The sequence below is a fragment of the Anabrus simplex genome, chromosome 4, assembly GCF_040414725.1.
Source record: "Anabrus simplex isolate iqAnaSimp1 chromosome 4, ASM4041472v1, whole genome shotgun sequence".
Classification (NCBI taxonomy): Eukaryota; Metazoa; Arthropoda; class Insecta; order Orthoptera; family Tettigoniidae; genus Anabrus; species Anabrus simplex.
In genome coordinates this window covers 407595761-407614255 of record NC_090268.1, presented here as the reverse complement: position 1 = coordinate 407614255, position 18495 = coordinate 407595761, and the positions used below count along the sequence as shown (strand labels likewise).

Here is an 18495-nt window from a genome sequence, read left to right as displayed (position 1 = left end):
GTGGTCAACTACCTTGAAATCATTTTTAACCATGGCCTTTGCCGTTAAGGGTGAATATCTATATCACAGCCCCTCTCTTTCAACGTCAGGAAAGTCAAGGTGAATTTGTAACAGAGGATTATTAGTTTTATTATTGTGCTAGTATTTTTGGTGGTTCATTTTTGTAATCTTGCAGAGTTTAACTCCTGCTTCATGCTACCAGTGTGTGGAGTTTGGTTTCCTAAAAGCTTTGCACATTTTTAAATTAATTTTTCCTAATTCTGCAGGTGTATGCGTGCAAACCGAAACTGTCCTTCGGCAGGCTATTGCTGAACGTATCAAGCCTGTTTTGTTCATGAACAAGATGGACCGTGCTCTTCTTGAGCTGCAGCTTGAGGCAGAAGAGTTGTACCAGACCTTTCAGCGTATTGTGGAGAACGTCAACGTTATCATTGCCACGTACAGTGATGACTCTGGTCCAATGGGTGAAGTCAGGGTAAGTACCTGATAAATGGTCTTGATGTAATGCCCAGTCTTAAAGATTTGTTAAATGTAGTGCATTGGTGACTTCCATTTTTGTTCTCTTGGTACATCACAAGGGAGAAACTGTCCTATTGGCATGTACCTGCTGAGATTTTGTTAAATTCTGCAAGAAACATTTTGCGTGAAATTGCTGCCAAGGAGTTGAACTTGGTCTTTTTCATAACCTTTTCCTTGCTAAGATAGTTTCATGAAGAAAAACCTATTCTGAATTTTTTTAAATAATGGTCAAAAATAACATGAGAGAATCTTGCCTTCTTGTCTTAGGTTGTTCTACTGACTATGGAAGGTCCTGAACGGATCACTTTCTAACACGAAATATAACTACGCTATGTACAGCAAATTCAAGCTTGCCCTTCTTAACCCTTTCCGGTCGTTAGCGTCCGAAAGCACCCGACTGTTCACTTAGCCTTCCGGTCCTTTGTGCCCGGCTGCATTATATGCATGTCTGCGATCTGTGATAGTTTTGTATATTTTGCGGTAGTGACATGTTTATAAGGCATTTATGAACACGCAGTACAATCTACAAGGCTTATGAAATAAAAGAGCGATTATCTGCCTTGACGTTGCCTAGGCAACGGCTTCTAATTTCCGTGAGTGCGGGTCAGCTGTTTCGTTCATAAACTTGGCGGGATTGAATACCACGGATATTGAAACTGAGGTGAATATAGGTGAAGAAAGTGACACAGAATCATTGAGTAGGGGTGGAGGTAAATTTTTAGCGAATGAATAACATACCAACGAAGATAAATTTGGTGATAAATGAAAATGAATATCGAGAAATCGGACCTGATTGCGATGCCGCGGCAATTCAGGTACCACGAACATTTAGTTTAGTTACTCTGAATGATTATATGGATGATGTTGAACCTGTCCATAATTGGGAAAGAGTATTACGAGGAACAGAGTGTGTTCTGTGTGTGTTAGCAGGAGATACAGTGACATAGCCTATTGCATATATATCAATGTAACATTCAAACGGGCACATTTCGGTAAAATAAATACAGAATGAGAAGACACTTGCCCGGATGAAATAAAATTGTATATACATGGGCATCATTCCACTTCCAAAATCCAGTGATTATTGGTTTGAAGGGATTCAGACAGTATGAGCATGTGACAAATGCAGCCTACCTCTGTGTCCTATCACCAAAAGGGGGAAGGAGGGTTTGAACAATAACCTTATGGCTCTATGAATAAAGAAATGGATGTGATGGTATATTTTCTAATATTATTAAAAATTGAAATTCACTGTGTTCAAATTTTTTACTATATTTAACTTTTTCTGAAACAATGCACTATGTTTGTTTCCCTAAATAATAGGTTGAAACCTGGGGATAAGCGGAGTGAACATGTGGGCGGGAAAGGGTTAAAAAGCTGGCATTCAAACATCAGTGTAATAATCAAAAGTAATTGTGAGAGAACTCAAAGTTGTTTTTGGAGGTTACAGAAGGTCCTGACTGCCCACTTTCAAACACAAATATATAACTATGCTGAACTGAATAACTTTGGGGCAGCCCAAAATAAGTTTTAAAAAAAAAATCTATATTATAACACACAGAATGCATCAATGCTTGTGCATCTGGCATGAAATCACTTGATCAGAAATCATCCAGATCCAGTTAATAAAGTTATTATCCAAAAGTGGTAATTCCTAAAGTGTAGGTAGCTGGTATGTTTCACTATGCATATTTTCTTTGGAAGTTTTGTGCACGCAAGTAAATCTCCTTCAATACCTTACAAAGGTATGGCAGTTTCTAAAACTGATGTGTACACAGGGGCCAACATTGCATTGCATTGCGATACCTTGCAGAAAATTTCTTCTTTGAGGTAGGGGTTCAGGGGATGGGAAATTCTTTTTTTTTGTCACCAGCTGGAGGCCATCCTCTTTTCCTTGTATGTCAGGATACATGAAATATCTGGAAAATCTGTAAGTGAAATGTTTTCACCTGTTTGCATATTGTAGAGTGTTTGACAGTTCAAAAGGGTAATATCTACCAGTTGGAATAAGAATTTCCTGTACCATTTCAGGGACTTCTGGACACATTCTGTGAAACTAATACCTGGACACATTCTGTGAAACTAATACAGTAAAGCCTCGTTAATTCAAAGTCGTTGGGACGCTAAAATCAGACTTCGAATTAAGTTATTTCAAACTGACCACCGCTAACTCGAAATTCAGAAATGCCAAAATATTCTAAGATCCTTTAATGCATGCAGTCACCTTCATTCACAGTTAAACCTTTGAAATGTCGCGGAAAAATATATTTCCGAACGGTTCCCAACAAGGTGCATTTATTGAAATGACTTAATTGACTTAATTCCTGTGGCTCCTTCAGGAGCGTAGGGCTTTGATGAATTTTTGCTACTGGATTCTGCTGCGGGCCAAACATAGTTCTCCCCAGGTCTTTCCTACCTTGCTTGCCTCCTCCAATATGGATCTCTTCCAGGTCTGCCGTCGTCGACCCCGCTTTCGTTGTCCCTGTAGATTCCATTCCAGGGCTTGCTTCTCAATGGCTCCATCCTGCTTTCTCAACGTGTCCTATCCACTTCCGCTGTTTGATCTGATTTCCGATGGGTGTTCGTTACTAATCATGTCCGGCCAATGAATATTTAAGATCCTGCGCAAACATTGGTTTACAAGGGTCTGCAGCATTTTAGTAATTCCTTAAGTGACTTTCCAGGTCTCACATGCATAGAGGAGGACTGACTTGATGTTGCTGTTGAAGATCCTCAATTTCGTTTGTTGAGATATGGCGCAGTTTTTCCACAGTAGATAGAGCTGCACAAATGCACCACTAGCCTTCCTTATGCGTGACTTAAACATCCTCTGTAGCCCCGCCTTGTTTGTCTACCATACTTCCCAGGTAGCAAAATTGGTCTACATTTTCAATTTCCTGTCCATCTAGACAAAATCGTTCTGGGGTATTTGAGAACATCCTCATATCTTTGGTCTTACCAGAATTAATCTTGAGTCCTGTTTTTTCATGCCTCAGTTTCTAGCTCTTTGAGTTTCTCTTTCATATGCTGAAAGGTGTGTGTCAGCAAGCAAATATCGTATGCATAATCCAGATCGTCCAGTCTCTAGCAGTACCCACTGTAAACCCCTTCTTTTCTGCATACACTTCCTCATGATATCATCTATCACCAGAAAGAAGATGATAGGCGACATGACACACCCTTGCCTAACTCTGGAGGTCACCCCAAATGCTTCTGATAGCTTGCCTTCATGAACCACCTGACACTCATAGCCGTTGTATGTCTCCTTAATCAGGTTGACTATCTTCCATGGAATTCCGTACTTCAGTAACAGGCGCCACATAACGTCCCTGTCAACTGAGTCGAAAGCCTTTTCAAAGTCCAAAAAGAGCATATACGTATTAGAGTTCCATTCACAACTCTCCTCAATGATCTGAAGAGTGTTAATCAAGTCTACACAACTGCGACTCTCCCGGAAGCCAGCCTGCTCCTTCCTTAGCTTCTGCTCAATTGTTGTTTTAATGCGGTTGAGGATGATACGCTTGGATTACCTTACTGGGAATAGATAGTAATTTAATTCCTCTCCAGTTGTTGCAGTTGCTTCTCTCTCCCTTTTTAGGCAGCTTAACTATGAGTCATTTCTTCCATTCCTTTGGCATCGTTTCCTCCTGCCAAATTTTCTAAAATAAGGTATGTAATGCTGAAGCTGTAGTATCCATTTCAGCTTTTAAGGTTTCTGGTGGAATGTAGGCTAGCCCGGGAAACTTCCCGCTTTTAATCTGTTTAAGCACTTTCCTAATCTCTTCTATTGAAGGCTCATCAACACGGATGCGAGGATCACCGTCCCATTCCTCTTCTTCGACTTCATCTACCTGATAATTTCCTTGGTTGAGTATTTCCTCAAAATGCTCTTTCCATCTGGCTAATTGTTCATGTTCTCCAGTGAGCATAGTCCCTCCTTTACTACGAATGGGACGCTTCTGCCCATAACTCCTCTTAGATAATGTCCTCGTTATTCGATACAGTTCCTTCACATCACCTCGACTTGCAGCTATTTCGACTTGCGTCTTCTTCGACCTGCCTACATCGGTCATTGTGATTACTCCTGTTTACTTGTCTAACTCACTGTATTTCATCTCGAGTTCTCTTTTTATATGCCTTGTCCTAGAGTTGAGGATAAGTTGCTTCGTCTCCCTCCGCTGTTTAATCTTCTCCCATGTCTCTTCTGACATCCATTCTTTCTTCAGCAACTCTATGACCTAATGCCTCTTCGCAGGTCTCTGTTGAAGTCTTTTTAATGGCTTCCCATGTTTTCTCTACTCCTTCAATTGCTTCTAGATCTAGGACTTCAAACGGTTTATCAACTGTAACTTAGTTTCCAACTATCGGTTCCTTCTTCAGTTTACCAATGTCATAAAGCCTACTTCGCCTCTGGGAAATTCTTGTGTGCTGATATCTTGAATTTAAACCAAGCCATCACCAAGTGATGATCAGATCCAACATCTGCTTCTCTCTTATTTCTCACATCGTGAAACGAGCCCCTCCATTTACGACTTACTGCCACATGATCAATTTGATTCTCTGTGCGATGATCGGGCGACACCCATGGGTCTTTGTCGCACTCCTTATGTGGGAAAAGCATTCCTCCAATAACCAGATCATGTTCTGCACACAAGTTAATGAATAATTCACCGTTCTCATTCTGCTCACCAAGCCCTTGTTTTCCCATAATGTGTTCCACTCCTTGATCTTTTCCACTTTTGCGTTAAAATCTCCCACGAGCAGAACAACTTCTTTCCGTTTTATTTTCTTTAAAACGCCTGTTAATGCTCAATAGAATTCGTGCTTCACTGTCTCTTCAGACGGCTCAGTTGGGGCATAACACTGCACTACACAAATATTGCGAATATTACTCTGAAAACAAGCTACAGGGTGGCGCACGATATGTCATACACTGGAAATTATTAATTTATAGAAAATGTAATATACAACATATTGAATACAAAATGGCGTTACAACATTCACTGACGTGCATGGTTAGTCCGTGTGCAGGACATGTTCAATATGTCCACCTTCTCGGTGTTAAAACAGCTTTGAGACGAACCTGCATGCTCGCGATCACTCTACGACACAAGTCCTCACTCAACCCTCGGAAGAAAGTCACAATGGCCGCTTGCAATTGCTGTACATTTTCTGGTTTATGGCGGTAGATTGTCTCCTTCAAATATCCCCACAGAAAGAAGTCTCAGAGATTGGGATCGGGGCTATGCAATGGCCAGATTGAGCCGCTCTGAAAACGCTCGGGATATCGGTGGGACATCACATGGGGCCCGAAATGTTCATTCAGGAAGTCCAGAACATTTGCCATTTTGTATGGAAATGCGTCAAGGTCAGACTGCAGTATTCTCTGAATTGACCGATGAGAGATGCCCAGCTGAACACATGCAATTCTGGTGGATTTGGAGGGGCTCCGAGCCACAACCACTCTCACAGCAGCAACATTCTCCGGTGAGCGGACCTGCTTGATGCGGGGCAGTTTTCTCTCAGTATGTTGCCTTCTGTTTCAAATTGCTTGGCCAGTCTATACCGTCTGCCGGCAGGGAGCCCTCAGAGTGCGGAAATGCACACGAAACCTTCCTGGATCCGAGCTTCGCTCTTTGTTTCCGCATAAAACACTATCTTCACCTTCTGTTCACGCGACAGTCTCCCTTTGTCCGCCATGCTGTATAACTGGTAGCCGGTACGCATGCGCGAGATGTGGTGCTGCCTGTCGGATCACGCATGAAATAAGGTTTCTGTTCACGAAAGGACATGGTTGTGAGCCCAGGTTTGCACATTTTATAAAACATTTCCGATGTATGACATTTTGTGCGCCACCCTGTATAATAATTAGCTCTGATATAGGGTGCCATTCCAGGAGTCTCTGTTCTGTTCTCTTGCTCAGCAACAGTTCAACACCATCCCTTGCAACCTCTCCATGGTCTCACCCCGAATACAAGAGGGTCATTCCATTCCGGCACTTAAACCAAGAAAATCTAGTCGGTAATTCTCCATTTCTCTGATCTGTTTGTTTCCTAGGTTCTCTCATTATACGAACATTCCAACATCCAAATCATGTTACCTGTTTCGTGCCAAAAGTTATCAGCTCTTTATCCGTCCGGCTATTTCTCATCTGTTTCTTTAATAGGTTTATCTAAGAGCTTACGAGTTATTGGCCCATAAACTCAGAGTGCCTTGGTGGGGCTGCCACCTTAGGGCCAAGGCACTCCCCCTTACACAGATGTTGGTGTATATACTGATGAAAGAGCATTTCCGCTTCTCTTATTGACGGTGTATACTTCGGTTATACTGCCGGTACTCGGTCGCCATTGACCTGATCTGTGATAACGGAGCACCGCGAAAAGGTTGGGTTTGACATTTGGCTGAGAGAGGCTGTGTATTACGCGTCATCAGTCCTTGCTCCCCTATTGAAATAATTGTCTTGGATAATGCCATACACTGTCAAACGTAACCTCACACCCAGGAAAAATAAAATAAGATTCAAAGACAAAGTGTAATCTATTGCATACGCACAAAGCAATTTAAGCAAATAGGTTATAAGCTATTTAAGTACAGTATAAAGCACTTGCACAAGAAAGCCAACAAGATTGTCCAAATTGGAAACACGACACCAATAAAACAAATTTTAAAAATCCAGACGTATATTTGACACTTATCAAGATGATCCATTAAATTTAAAACTTCAACAGCGTATGGTGAAATGTTATATTTGGTCTACTCTCCTTTATGGTTTTGAAGCTTGGACGTTAAGGGGCCACCGTCAAAAGACTGGAAACCCTGGAACTTTGGCTTCATAGAAGAATGCTTAGTCTTGTGGATTGACAATGCCACCAATGAACAAGTATTACAGAGCGTAAATAGCAAAAATAAACTGGTAACCACCATCAAATGCAGAAAAATTGCATACCTAGGGCATGTTTTGCGTGGTGAAAAATATGCAGTTTTAAATCTAATTTTGAAAGACAAAATTGAAGGGTGCTGAGCAGTAGGCAGGAGAACATGCCTTAAGAATATTAGACTGCACAGGTATAAAAAGCACTGAAGAACTGTACCGTGTAGCTGAAGACAAGAAAAGCACTCTCCACATTGATCGCCAACACCTGGAAGCCTGGGCAGGGCACACAGAAGAATAATAAATAACTTTGTACAGTACCTGAAAAGTTTGCAAATGTTTAATGGTCCGGTAGAGTTTATTTTCGTCACGTCATCAGGCTTATTGCCTTAATTGTAGCGTCGTCGGCATAACTTGCGCATATGACAGAATCCAACACAGCTAGAGTGGCAAATACATAATATTTTGATGGAATAATTGCCGCCTGCCGCGTATCTTCGTCGTGTTCAACATCAGCTATAGCTGCATCTCCCTCTGGCATCACGTGATAATGGCGGGGTCCTGCTCTCCTGAAGTAATCTCCACATGGTCTATGGCGATATGTTTGGAGAAAATTATACTGTCATCAGACTTTTGCCGTAACTCCTCCCATTCATCTTCATTGTCTTCTTCTCTTACTTCATTTAACGAACCAGAACCACACTTGACGCAGTTCTTGATTCATTATTTATATTGTTCACGAGCACTAGCATCAACTGATGTCGTTCATAGTCAATAAGACTCTACCAAGAAAGAAGATATGTGCAAAACATAAACATATAAATTAATCGGTGCTTTACATATGTTTTTAGTATATTTTAATTGTTTTGCATGTTTGTAAAACTGATTAGCTCTTAAGCTTAGGTTAAGTTTTTATATTCACAATTTAAACTTCAAGGGCATTTACACTCGTGTACTGCAATTTAAACGATAAATAATAGCATATGCCCCATTAGACAAATCCGGATATGCCAATCAAAGATGGCATCTCCCTTCAGACAATATAATGTAATTCATGCAAAACATCAACATTGACTAGCTGATGATGGTCAAATAGGCCGAAACCGGTACTGTAAGAACTACAGGTATAATAAATTGTATTGATCAGGTGGAATCCTTTCTTTTCCGTATACAGTAAAACCTCGTTAATTCGATGTCGTTGGGACTCAAAAATCGGACTTCGAATTACGTGATATTGAATTGACCGCCAATTCGCAATTCAGAAGTACCAACCCTCGTTGCATTACAAAATATTCTAAGGCCCGTTACTGCATGCAGTTAACCTTGATTCACAGTTTATACCTTTCCAAATGCCATGAAGAAAGAACTATTTCCAAAATGTATCCAGGAAGGTGCATTTACAGTATTCAAATAATGCACTTGGATATCTCACGCAACGAACATAACCTCACGCAACGAAAGAAAGAAAAAAAGCACGATTCAAAGACGAGAAATCTATGCTGGCTCCCATGTGCAAGTACTTTATTCATTGAAATACTATACTGTAATCATTTTAGATGCCTTGTATTCACACAGAAAGTGCCCAATGTCCTTAAAATCGAACTTCCCTATGACTATCCTTGTACGATTTCCCGCCATGGCACTTCTCTTGTACTTCGGAAACGTAAACACTTGCCGCGTCACAAAGTATTCAGAGATTCATTAATACATGCAATCACCTCGATTCACGGTTTAAACCTTTCAAATGCCAAGGGAAACAACTATTTCCAACATGTATCCAACAAGGTGCATTTACAATGTTCAAATAATGCACTTGGGTAAATCACTTACAAACATAACCTCACGCAACGAAAGAAAAATATCACACAATTCAAAGACGAGGATAAATTATGCTGGTTCCCCTGTGCAAATGCATTATTTTTTGGATTTCTGTACTGTTTGCATTTTTAGATGCTTTGTTCTGGGACGGAAAGTGCCCGACACCCATAATATTGTGGCTTACCGATCTTTCCTATAACGAGGGGATAAAGTTTCTCGCTTCAATGTGCAGTGGATTGCAATGCACTACAGACTATAATACAATGACCCGCATCCCTCACACTTGTACAATTCCCCGGCTGGAACTTTCTCATTTAAAACCATATTATCGTTTGGGCTCGCATTAAAATAAAGCAATGCAGTTTCATCGGCAATCACAATATTGTTCGGTGCTTATGAATTTATTATATGAGCCACCTTTTTTTTTTCGTCAACTGTTGGTGTCGCCAGTGTTCGCGGATTCTGTTTTCCCGCACACTTCCCGTTGCGTGATATTATGGCGTTCCTTAAAAGTTTGAATACAAAAGAATTCCGATTTCATTCAACTTAGTAATTATGAAGCGCACTGTAGATCCACCGAAGTGAATGTAAATGTGGAAAGCTACGGTACCTCTGCACGTTCCGGAACACGCGTTCTATTATGATGCGGATACATTTAGAGTTAAAATTACTCTGTAACATACTACTGTTTTAAAATGTGAAGGCAGTTTCGAATTAAAAGTCTAAATTTCAGTAATGGGGCCGACATTGTACTTCGAATTACAAATTATCCGTATTTCGAATTAAACAATTTAAATAACATGCAAAACTGTATCTCATGTTTCCGGGAACGAGACCTTCTTCGAATTAGGCGGGATTTTGAATTAACCAATTTCGAATTATCGAGGTTCTACTGTATGTGCAGTTCGTGAGTGTTGATGAAGGAATACCGTCCCAGGCAACTGTCACACTCCACACTGCATCAGTCACGTTCTACTTGCATATTTCTCCTGCCGGAATATTTCTAGCAGCTTCCCGGAGAAAGAAGACTTGTATTTGCACGGAAAGTACCTAGTACCTTTAAAACATCATGGCTTCTCGAACTTGCCTATGACAACGGGAGGAAGTCTCTAGCTTCCGTCTACATTGCAACACAGGACTGTGACCCTATCCTTGTAAGATTTTCCGCCGTGGCACTTCTCTCTCCTTTAAAACCTTAAGTCTGTTTGGGCTCGGCATTAAAAAAATGCAGTCTCATCGGCATTGAAGATATTGATATAGATGTTGATTCCCATAGGGAATCTGAAATATTTGTCCTGAATGAGTAAATTTATAATACGAATATAAATGGTCCGTTATTGGAAATTATAAATTTTCCAGCTAACTCATTCTTGGTTGCCAGCGTTTCGCCAGCTACAAGCCTACTATGTAGGGCAATGCAGTGACGCTGCACTAGGGGAAGCATGTGCCTCCACTTGTATAAATGCTGCTTTTGGCCTTTATGTCAAAAATTAAGTTCCCTAAAGGAAATAATTAAATTATGTTATTAAATTAGTTTTTCCTTCAGGGAACTAAATTGTTACATTATTGTAGTGATGTCTCAACGGCGTACTAGCCGTCAGCGTCTTGGAAAGGTATAGCAATCCAACTGATGAGCGGACTGGCACAGTGGGGCGAAACTCGCGTAATTTCACGATTGAAAGGCCTAAAGAGCTTATGTGTCTTCGGATGAAACTATTATGTACACATGTTCTGAAATTAAGTGAGCAAACTCTCATGTCGTTCTGGTATAACTCTTTGAGGAGGAATGGCTGTAAGTCAGTGTGCAACTTGCATTTTAAGCCATTCTAAGTGCAGTGAAGTAACGTGCATTGAGTTTGCCGACCAATCTACATAGCTGTCCAAACATCTGGGACCTATTCCATGAACGAACTTTGCAACTTTTCACTTTGCACTTTTCAGTTCAGATTTTGTTCCACCATCACTTTTCAGATTTAGCTTGAAAAGTGAAAAGTTAGGAATGTTTTCACTTTTCAAGGCCTATTATGTTCGTTCCTCCATTGGTACAGAAATGCAAAGTGCAAAGAAATGAAGTGAAAAGTTTTCATAAATCTTGCAAAGAGATGATTCCCTTTTCATGTGTTAATTAACAAGTATTCACACTAGTTTCTCGGCGTAGAATTTGGTTTAGTGATATATAAACACATTATGGCGTGAGCTTTTGTTAGCATCAAGTGAAGACAGTGATGAAGAATCCAATAAGAGAACGTACAAAGACAGGATTAATTTTCATAACCTCACTTCGACGTAATTTCGCAAGTGATTTCGTCTTACCCCAACACAGACTGACTATATTCTTGAAATGATCGATCATTTATTGAAACGTGCAACAAAAAGAAGTCAATTCTTTTCCGAAAAAGAACAAATTCTTGTATGCTTGCGTTGGTTAGTAAATGGTGCTGAACGGTGTAGCAGCAATGCATGGGACATCAAAATCAATTATTTGCTGAACTGTTACGAAAGTTGTAGATGTTATAGTAAATGTAATATTTCCTAACAGTACGTTGGCTTGATAATCCACTTAATATAGCGACAGGATTTCTAATGAAGGGTGAATTTCCTTCTGTGTGTGGATGTGTTGACGGTACTCTCGTTAACATTGATGTGTGTCATCATTTGAGAGGTTATCTTTAAAGTTGTCAAAAAAGGATGTCATGTTTCTCCTTGACAACTTCCAGCCCAGCCAGCTTGTAATAACATTTCTTTCCCATGATAAAAACGTTAACGGTACGACAATTTTACCGCCAAGTTTGCCGCGAAAAGTAAAGCATAAAAATTAGAGTATTAGGCCTCTACAGTTTGCTCATGGAATAAACTTGATTGGATCACTCAAATTACTATGGCATGAACTCTAAAAAAAAAAAGAAAAAAAAAAATGCTCATTTGCCTGTAAGTGCATCTCAAATTTCCTGATTTCTCAGGGTCATTAGGTAAAACTTTTTCATCATTTTTGCCCCTACTTCATCTTTTTAAACATTTTACTTTTAGAAACCAATATTGTACTCCTTTCAGCATGAATTTTCCTGTAATTTGATACCACAAGAATTCTCTTAAGTTTTTTTTTAAGATAATGGCTAAACTCATTTTGCACCTTAGTACAGATATATATATTTAGTATGTTGATTAGGAGTGTTACCTATCATTTACAGCAAGAATCTTTTTTTGTTGCAATTCCACCTCTAACAATATTTCTACTGCACTGCATCTTGGAACATCATTTCAGGTTGGAATATTGTGATTGAGCAATAGTCTGTAGCTTATTTTTATTAGGAAATGTGATATGTTCATTTTACATCAATTTGTTAGAAGCTGTCAGCTTGATTCTTTCAGAAAATGTTTATTTTTTAAGTTAGTTACTTGGGAAAAATTCATATATTTAATGCTTCGTTCAGATGTCAACTGAAGCATTGATTTTATCCACAAGTGCATGCATTTTATTGGAAACTTTCTCATTGCAGGTAGACCCTAGTAAAGGCAGTGTTGGCTTCGGTTCTGGTTTGCATGGATGGGCCTTTACGTTGAAGCAGTTTGCTGAGATGTATGCAGAGAAGTTTAAAATTGATGTTGTCAAGCTGATGAAGAGGTTGGTTGATAAATCTATTAATACTTGAATTGGGAGACATGTTACACACAAACATACCTCCTTGTGTCAATGAGTTGCATGCTTATTATTATTATTATTATTATTATTATTATTATTATTATTATTATTATTATTATTTCGAAAATCAAGAGAGTTCATAACGTGTGCACTGTCATTTATTGGGCTTGTTAGTATGCATAAGAATAGACTACAGTAGACCACAGAGTATGTTGGCTGCAAGCTTGCTCAGGATTTGAAGGGCCTATTGGCAGTCCTGAAGAGGTTTTACATGGTTCCTTCCCTAATCTATCGATGAAGAAAACTGTCGGGGTTAGTGCAACGTTAAATCGATGAAAAATGTAAAAATAGACTACGTCAGTAGGTAAGTTTTGAGGCAAGCTGGTTGAAGCATATTCGGTTAGGAAAAAAACGGAACCAATTCCTGGTGTGACTCAAGACAGGTACAGTAAAACCTCGTTAATTCGAAGTCGTTGGGACTCAAAAATCGGACTTCAAATTACGTGATTTCGAATTAACCGCCAATTCGCAATTCAGAAGTACCAACCCTTGCCGCGTTACAAAATATTCTAAGGCCCGTTACTGCATGCATTTAACCTTGATTCACAGTTTATACCTTTCAGATGCCATGAAAAAAGAACTATTTCCAAAATGTATCCAAGAAGGTGCATTTACAGTACCGTATTCAAATAATGCACTCGGATATCTCACTGGTAAACATAACCTCACCCAACGAAAGAAAGAAAAAAAGCACGATTCAAAGACGAGGAGAAATCTGTGCTCGCTCCCATGTGCAAGTGCTTTATTAATTGGATTACTGTACTGTATGCATTTTAGATGCCTTGTATTTACACAGAAAGTATCCGATGCCCTTAAAATCGAACTTTCCTATGACCCTATCCTTGTACGATTTCCCGCCATGGCACTTCTCTCGTACTTCAGAAATGTAAACACTTGCCGCGTCACGAAGTATTCTAAGACCCATTAATACATGCAATCACCTCGATTCACAATTTAAACCTTTCAAATGCAATAGAAAAAACGATTTCCGAAATGTATCCAACAAGGTGCATTTACAATGTTCAAATAATTCACTTGGATAAATCACTGACAAACATAACCTCACGCAACGAAAGAAGGAAAAAATCGCACAATTCAAAGACGAGGATAAATTATGCCGGTTACCCTGTGCAAATGCATTATTTTTTGGATTTCTTTACTGTTTGCATTTTTATTGTAGATGCTTTGTACTGGCATGGAAAGTGCCCGACGCTCTTAAAACATTGTGGCTTATCGAAATTTCCTATAACGGGGGGATAAAGTATCTCGCTTCCATGTGCATTGCAACGCACTGCTATGACACCCATCCCTCACTGTACGATTTCCCGGCTGGCAATTTCTCCTTTAAAACCATAAAGCCGTTTGGGCTCGCATTAAACTAAAGCAATGCAATTTCACCGGCAATGTCAATATTGTTATTTATATAAAAAATGTCAATATTGTTCAGTGCCTACGAATTTATTGCCACGTTTTTTCGTCAACTGTCGGCATCGTCAGTGTTCGCAGATTGTTTTCCCACACATTGCATGTTGCGTTATATTACGGCGTTCCTTAAAAGGTTGAACACTAAATAATTCCGATTTCATTCAACTTAGCAATCATGAAGCACACTGTAGACCCACCGAAGTGAGGGTAAGTGCGGAAAGCTACCCCTCCACGTTCCGGAACGTGCGTTCTACTATGGCGCGGAGCGGATAAATTTCGAGTTGAAATTACTCTGTAACATACTATTGTTTTAAAATGTAAAGGCAGTTTCGAATTAATAGTCTGAATTTCGGTAACGGGGCCGACATTGTACTTCGAATTACGAATTATCCGTATTTCGAATAAACAATTGAAATAACGTGCAAAACTGTTCTCATGTTTCCGGGAACGAGAGTTTCTTCGAATTAGGCGGGATTTTGAATTAATCGATTTCGAATTATCGAGGTTCTACTGTAACTGTTTTCACAATATTATTTTCTCTCTACTACTAGGTTTGGCATTAGTATAATGCTGATATCCTGATTACGTTCTGGTTTAAATCACGTTCACCAAGCGAGTTGGCCATGCGGTTAGGGGTGTGCAGCTGTGAGCTTGCATTCACGGGATAGTGGGTTCAAACCCCACTGTCGGGAGCCCTGAAGATAGTTTTCCGTGCTTTCCCATTTTCACCCCAGGCCTTAATTAAGGCCACGACTTCTCCCTTCCCACTTCTAGCCCTTTCCTATCCCATCCTCGCCATAACCCCTCTTTGTGTCAGTGTGACATGAAAGAAAAGCCACGTCCGTTTAAATATTAGGTAGCTGCCAGCAGTTACCCAAGCAGATGTTGGCTACCCTGTTTTTCATTAATTATTGGACAGGAATATCACGAATGATTTTTTTTTTTTTTTTTCATTTCCCTAAATGTGCTTAAGGAGGAGTATAGAGCACTGCTAAAGGGTCTTGACTGATCTTGTGTTAAAAGGGAAGGATGTGGTAGAATTCACTTGGATTCTATAATAGTGTGGCAGAAGATAATGGAGGGGATTAGGCTCTGCATTCTAATCAACCGCTGCTACACGATACAGTGCCATGCAATCAATCCACATGGACAACCATTATTTTACCTTTGGAAGGCTGCTGCATCCTGTAGATATCATTGATCCTTGTGATGTTGTATTATGGGCCCTCGCGTGGCAACTGAAGCTTTGGTGAATTTTTTTCTCTGCACAGGTCAGTACTGCCAAACTAAGTTGCCTACACCTGCTGAGTTTTGTCAGAATGTTGTATATTGTAGCATGGATGTTGGTGAGTTGGTCCACCAACTTCCATGCGTAGTCAGCCTGATCTGATACCAATCCAAAGATCTGGTTTCATGGCAGGAGTAGGTCCCTCCCAAAGACCATGTTGTGTCCATCATCTCTTGGGTGGATGCTCAATAAGCCATCAGGAAGAACTGGACCATCTCATCCCAGTTCTTCTGGTGCACCGGAATCACTTTCTTGAGGTGTTCTCAAAACTCTGCACCGTGCTGTCCGGCAGGGTGGAGAGTTTCGTTCATGTCTTCTGAACTCCCAGATGTTGCATAACCTTTTGCATCAGCCTTGACGTGGAAATTACTGCCAACATCATTCCTTAAGTGGATCCATTGTATTGCTATTGGGCACTGTCTGAAGTCTTACAGGCATTATCAGTGGGGCAATCTGCTTCTTGCTGTTGTTGGTAGACCACTTCACAGGTGTCTATTGGGCCCGTGTGCCTTGAAGATTGGAACGAGTTCCGTGATGTCTTGCTATTCCGGTCATTTGTCTAACTCAGCATTTTGTAGAATATGCCCAATGTCATCCTTCAGCTGCTCCCACCTCAGGGCATTTCGATCCCAGCCTTCAACAGCAGTGGCTCTCACAGCCCGGGCGTCCACGGTGCTTGCCTGCCTCTCCACCTGGCAGTGTGCACAATTCTCAGGGCACAGCTTTCTGGAGAGCAGCCTGTCCATGTTGCGGAAACTCAGAAGCCAGGTCAGGTTGGTGCGCAAGTGGAATGGCTGCCCGTATAGGTACTTGAAGTGCTCAAAGGTCTTAACGATTGATGGCGTCTCTGGTAAGCGATTGCCTTCTGTTCATTGTGCCCCTGTGACAACACTTCACCAATTCCTACGTCGCTGGTGTTGGTGTCCGCGATGAACTTCTCCCATGCTTGGGGCCATTTGCAGGGATACCTTCAAGGTATGCAAGTGAGCCCCTGCCTCTAACGACCATTGGAACGGCCTTCTATTCTCAGTGAACAGCATAAGTAGCTTCGAGATTTGAGCTTAGCTGGCTATATGTCTGCATACCTGCCAACCCTTCCGATTTACCCGGAAACTTTGTTTTTTAACTCTTTTTCTGATTTATTTATAATTCTTCCTATTTTTGACCAGTATAACCTCTAGTATGATCGTAGGATAAAGGCTGAATTCTTATGTGCTTGTGTAATTTACCAACCTCATTTTGAAGCGTGTTTATTTAATGCTTTATTTCGTGAGTGTGTTGTCCGTCGCCTTCGTGTATCGTTATTCCTGCTCGCTGCAGCAGCAGGTGTGCTTTACAGCTGGGGATTCGGGACGGCAATCGTCCTTCAAGCAAGAGAGGCTAACGCACGCTAGCGACTCCGTTATTCAGGACCAGAGAATGAGTTTCTTATTGTGTGATTCGTACACTATTAACATCCTTTCTCTGCGTAATTTCGTTGGAGTTGTATGCCACGTGTTGTTTTCTTGCAGTTCTGTGCTTTTCCCTGTCTCAAAAGTCGTATGTTAATAACGTGACATACCGATCTGTTTTGTATGCGGTAGCTTCGCTTTTTGTTCATTCTCCCTTCATAATTTTATTTGAATTTATTTCAGGGAGTTGTGTCGGTGACATTTTATCATATTTTCTCTTCACGTTATGGCCAAAAAACATTACAAATGTTATCTCAAAGTGTTCAGAGATATGAATAAAAATAAAATTTCTGTTAATTTTACAGTCTAATAAATAAAGGAAAATTATGCGTTTTGTTGCGTGTGTCGGTGTGATATAAAGTTGAACCTGGATATCTCGAATCACCTCAGCAGATAAATTTTATTTCGAATTATCGAGATATAAAGAATACAGTTTATTAGCATGTATATATAGCACATAATTGAATCATAGGTGCCTACGGGCTTTTACAGACGTGCCAAGTCTCCCGGTTTGAGCAGGAGACTCCCGATTTTTCATCGTTCCTCCCGATCTCCCAATCGCCGGGTCCGATCTCCTGATTTTCAGGGCAATTTTCGTATTATTTTAAACTCCCGCTGATTTCCTCGTTCTGTCGATATATGGCTGAGTATGGTTGGTCGATAGTAGTTCTAATAATGATACCGGATGGCAGTACGGGTCACGGTGGCCAGTCATGTGCTCCTCTTTGGTCTATATTACAGCCATTCTTTTTGCAAGCGAGTCAAGCAGTCTCTTTGGAGTAACCTAACCTCAGAAGTAGCACACAATAGTCGTTCTACCCGGGGCAAGACCTGCAGAAGTGCTAGTGTTGTGCCTTAATATTTGTTTTGGTCAAAATGTGAATCCAGAAAGGTAAACGTTCACATTCTGTACTATATGTAGGTGTGATTTTTTTCAGTTGCACATCGCGGGAAATGCAATATACTCAAGCATATGCAAAGGGAAAAACATAAGGAGAGTGTCCAGTGTGTAGAAAGAAACCAGAAAGTGAACTTTTCATGTAAAAACCAAGATGTAAATCCTGTGACAAATGCCGAGGCGTTATGTCCTTTATAGTAGAACATACCCTGCCTGTAAATTATGCCGATCATGCAGGACCTTTGTTTCGTAAAATGTTTCCTGATTCGGAAATCGCTAAACGATATGGGTGTTAGAACGAAAAGAGTGGCTATCATTACAGAAATGTGCATGGAAGAGAAGGTGAAAATTGTATCACATTTGCAGTCGAATGCATTTTCTGTTGCTACTGATGGTAGCAATAAAAGCGACCTGAAAACATGTCCCATTGTTGTAACATTTTTTAGGCTTAAACTCAATAAAATTCAGAGTTGTCTACTCTCTGTGCCTAATTTAGAAGGGGTGCTACTGGAGCTAATATTGCCA

General features: G+C 40.4%; 1 protein-coding gene across 1 annotated transcript in view; it reads left to right on the top strand.

Annotated features, from left to right (window-relative positions):
• Positions 1-18495, top strand: part of eEF2 (eukaryotic translation elongation factor 2) — a 173149-nt gene that overhangs the window by 41325 nt on the left and 113329 nt on the right. Inside the window, exons 4-5 of the mRNA XM_067145871.2 lie at positions 267-475; positions 12706-12830. Coding sequence (XP_067001972.1) covers positions 267-475; positions 12706-12830 — 334 coding nt within the window. The remainder of the gene's footprint in view (positions 1-266; positions 476-12705; positions 12831-18495) is intronic.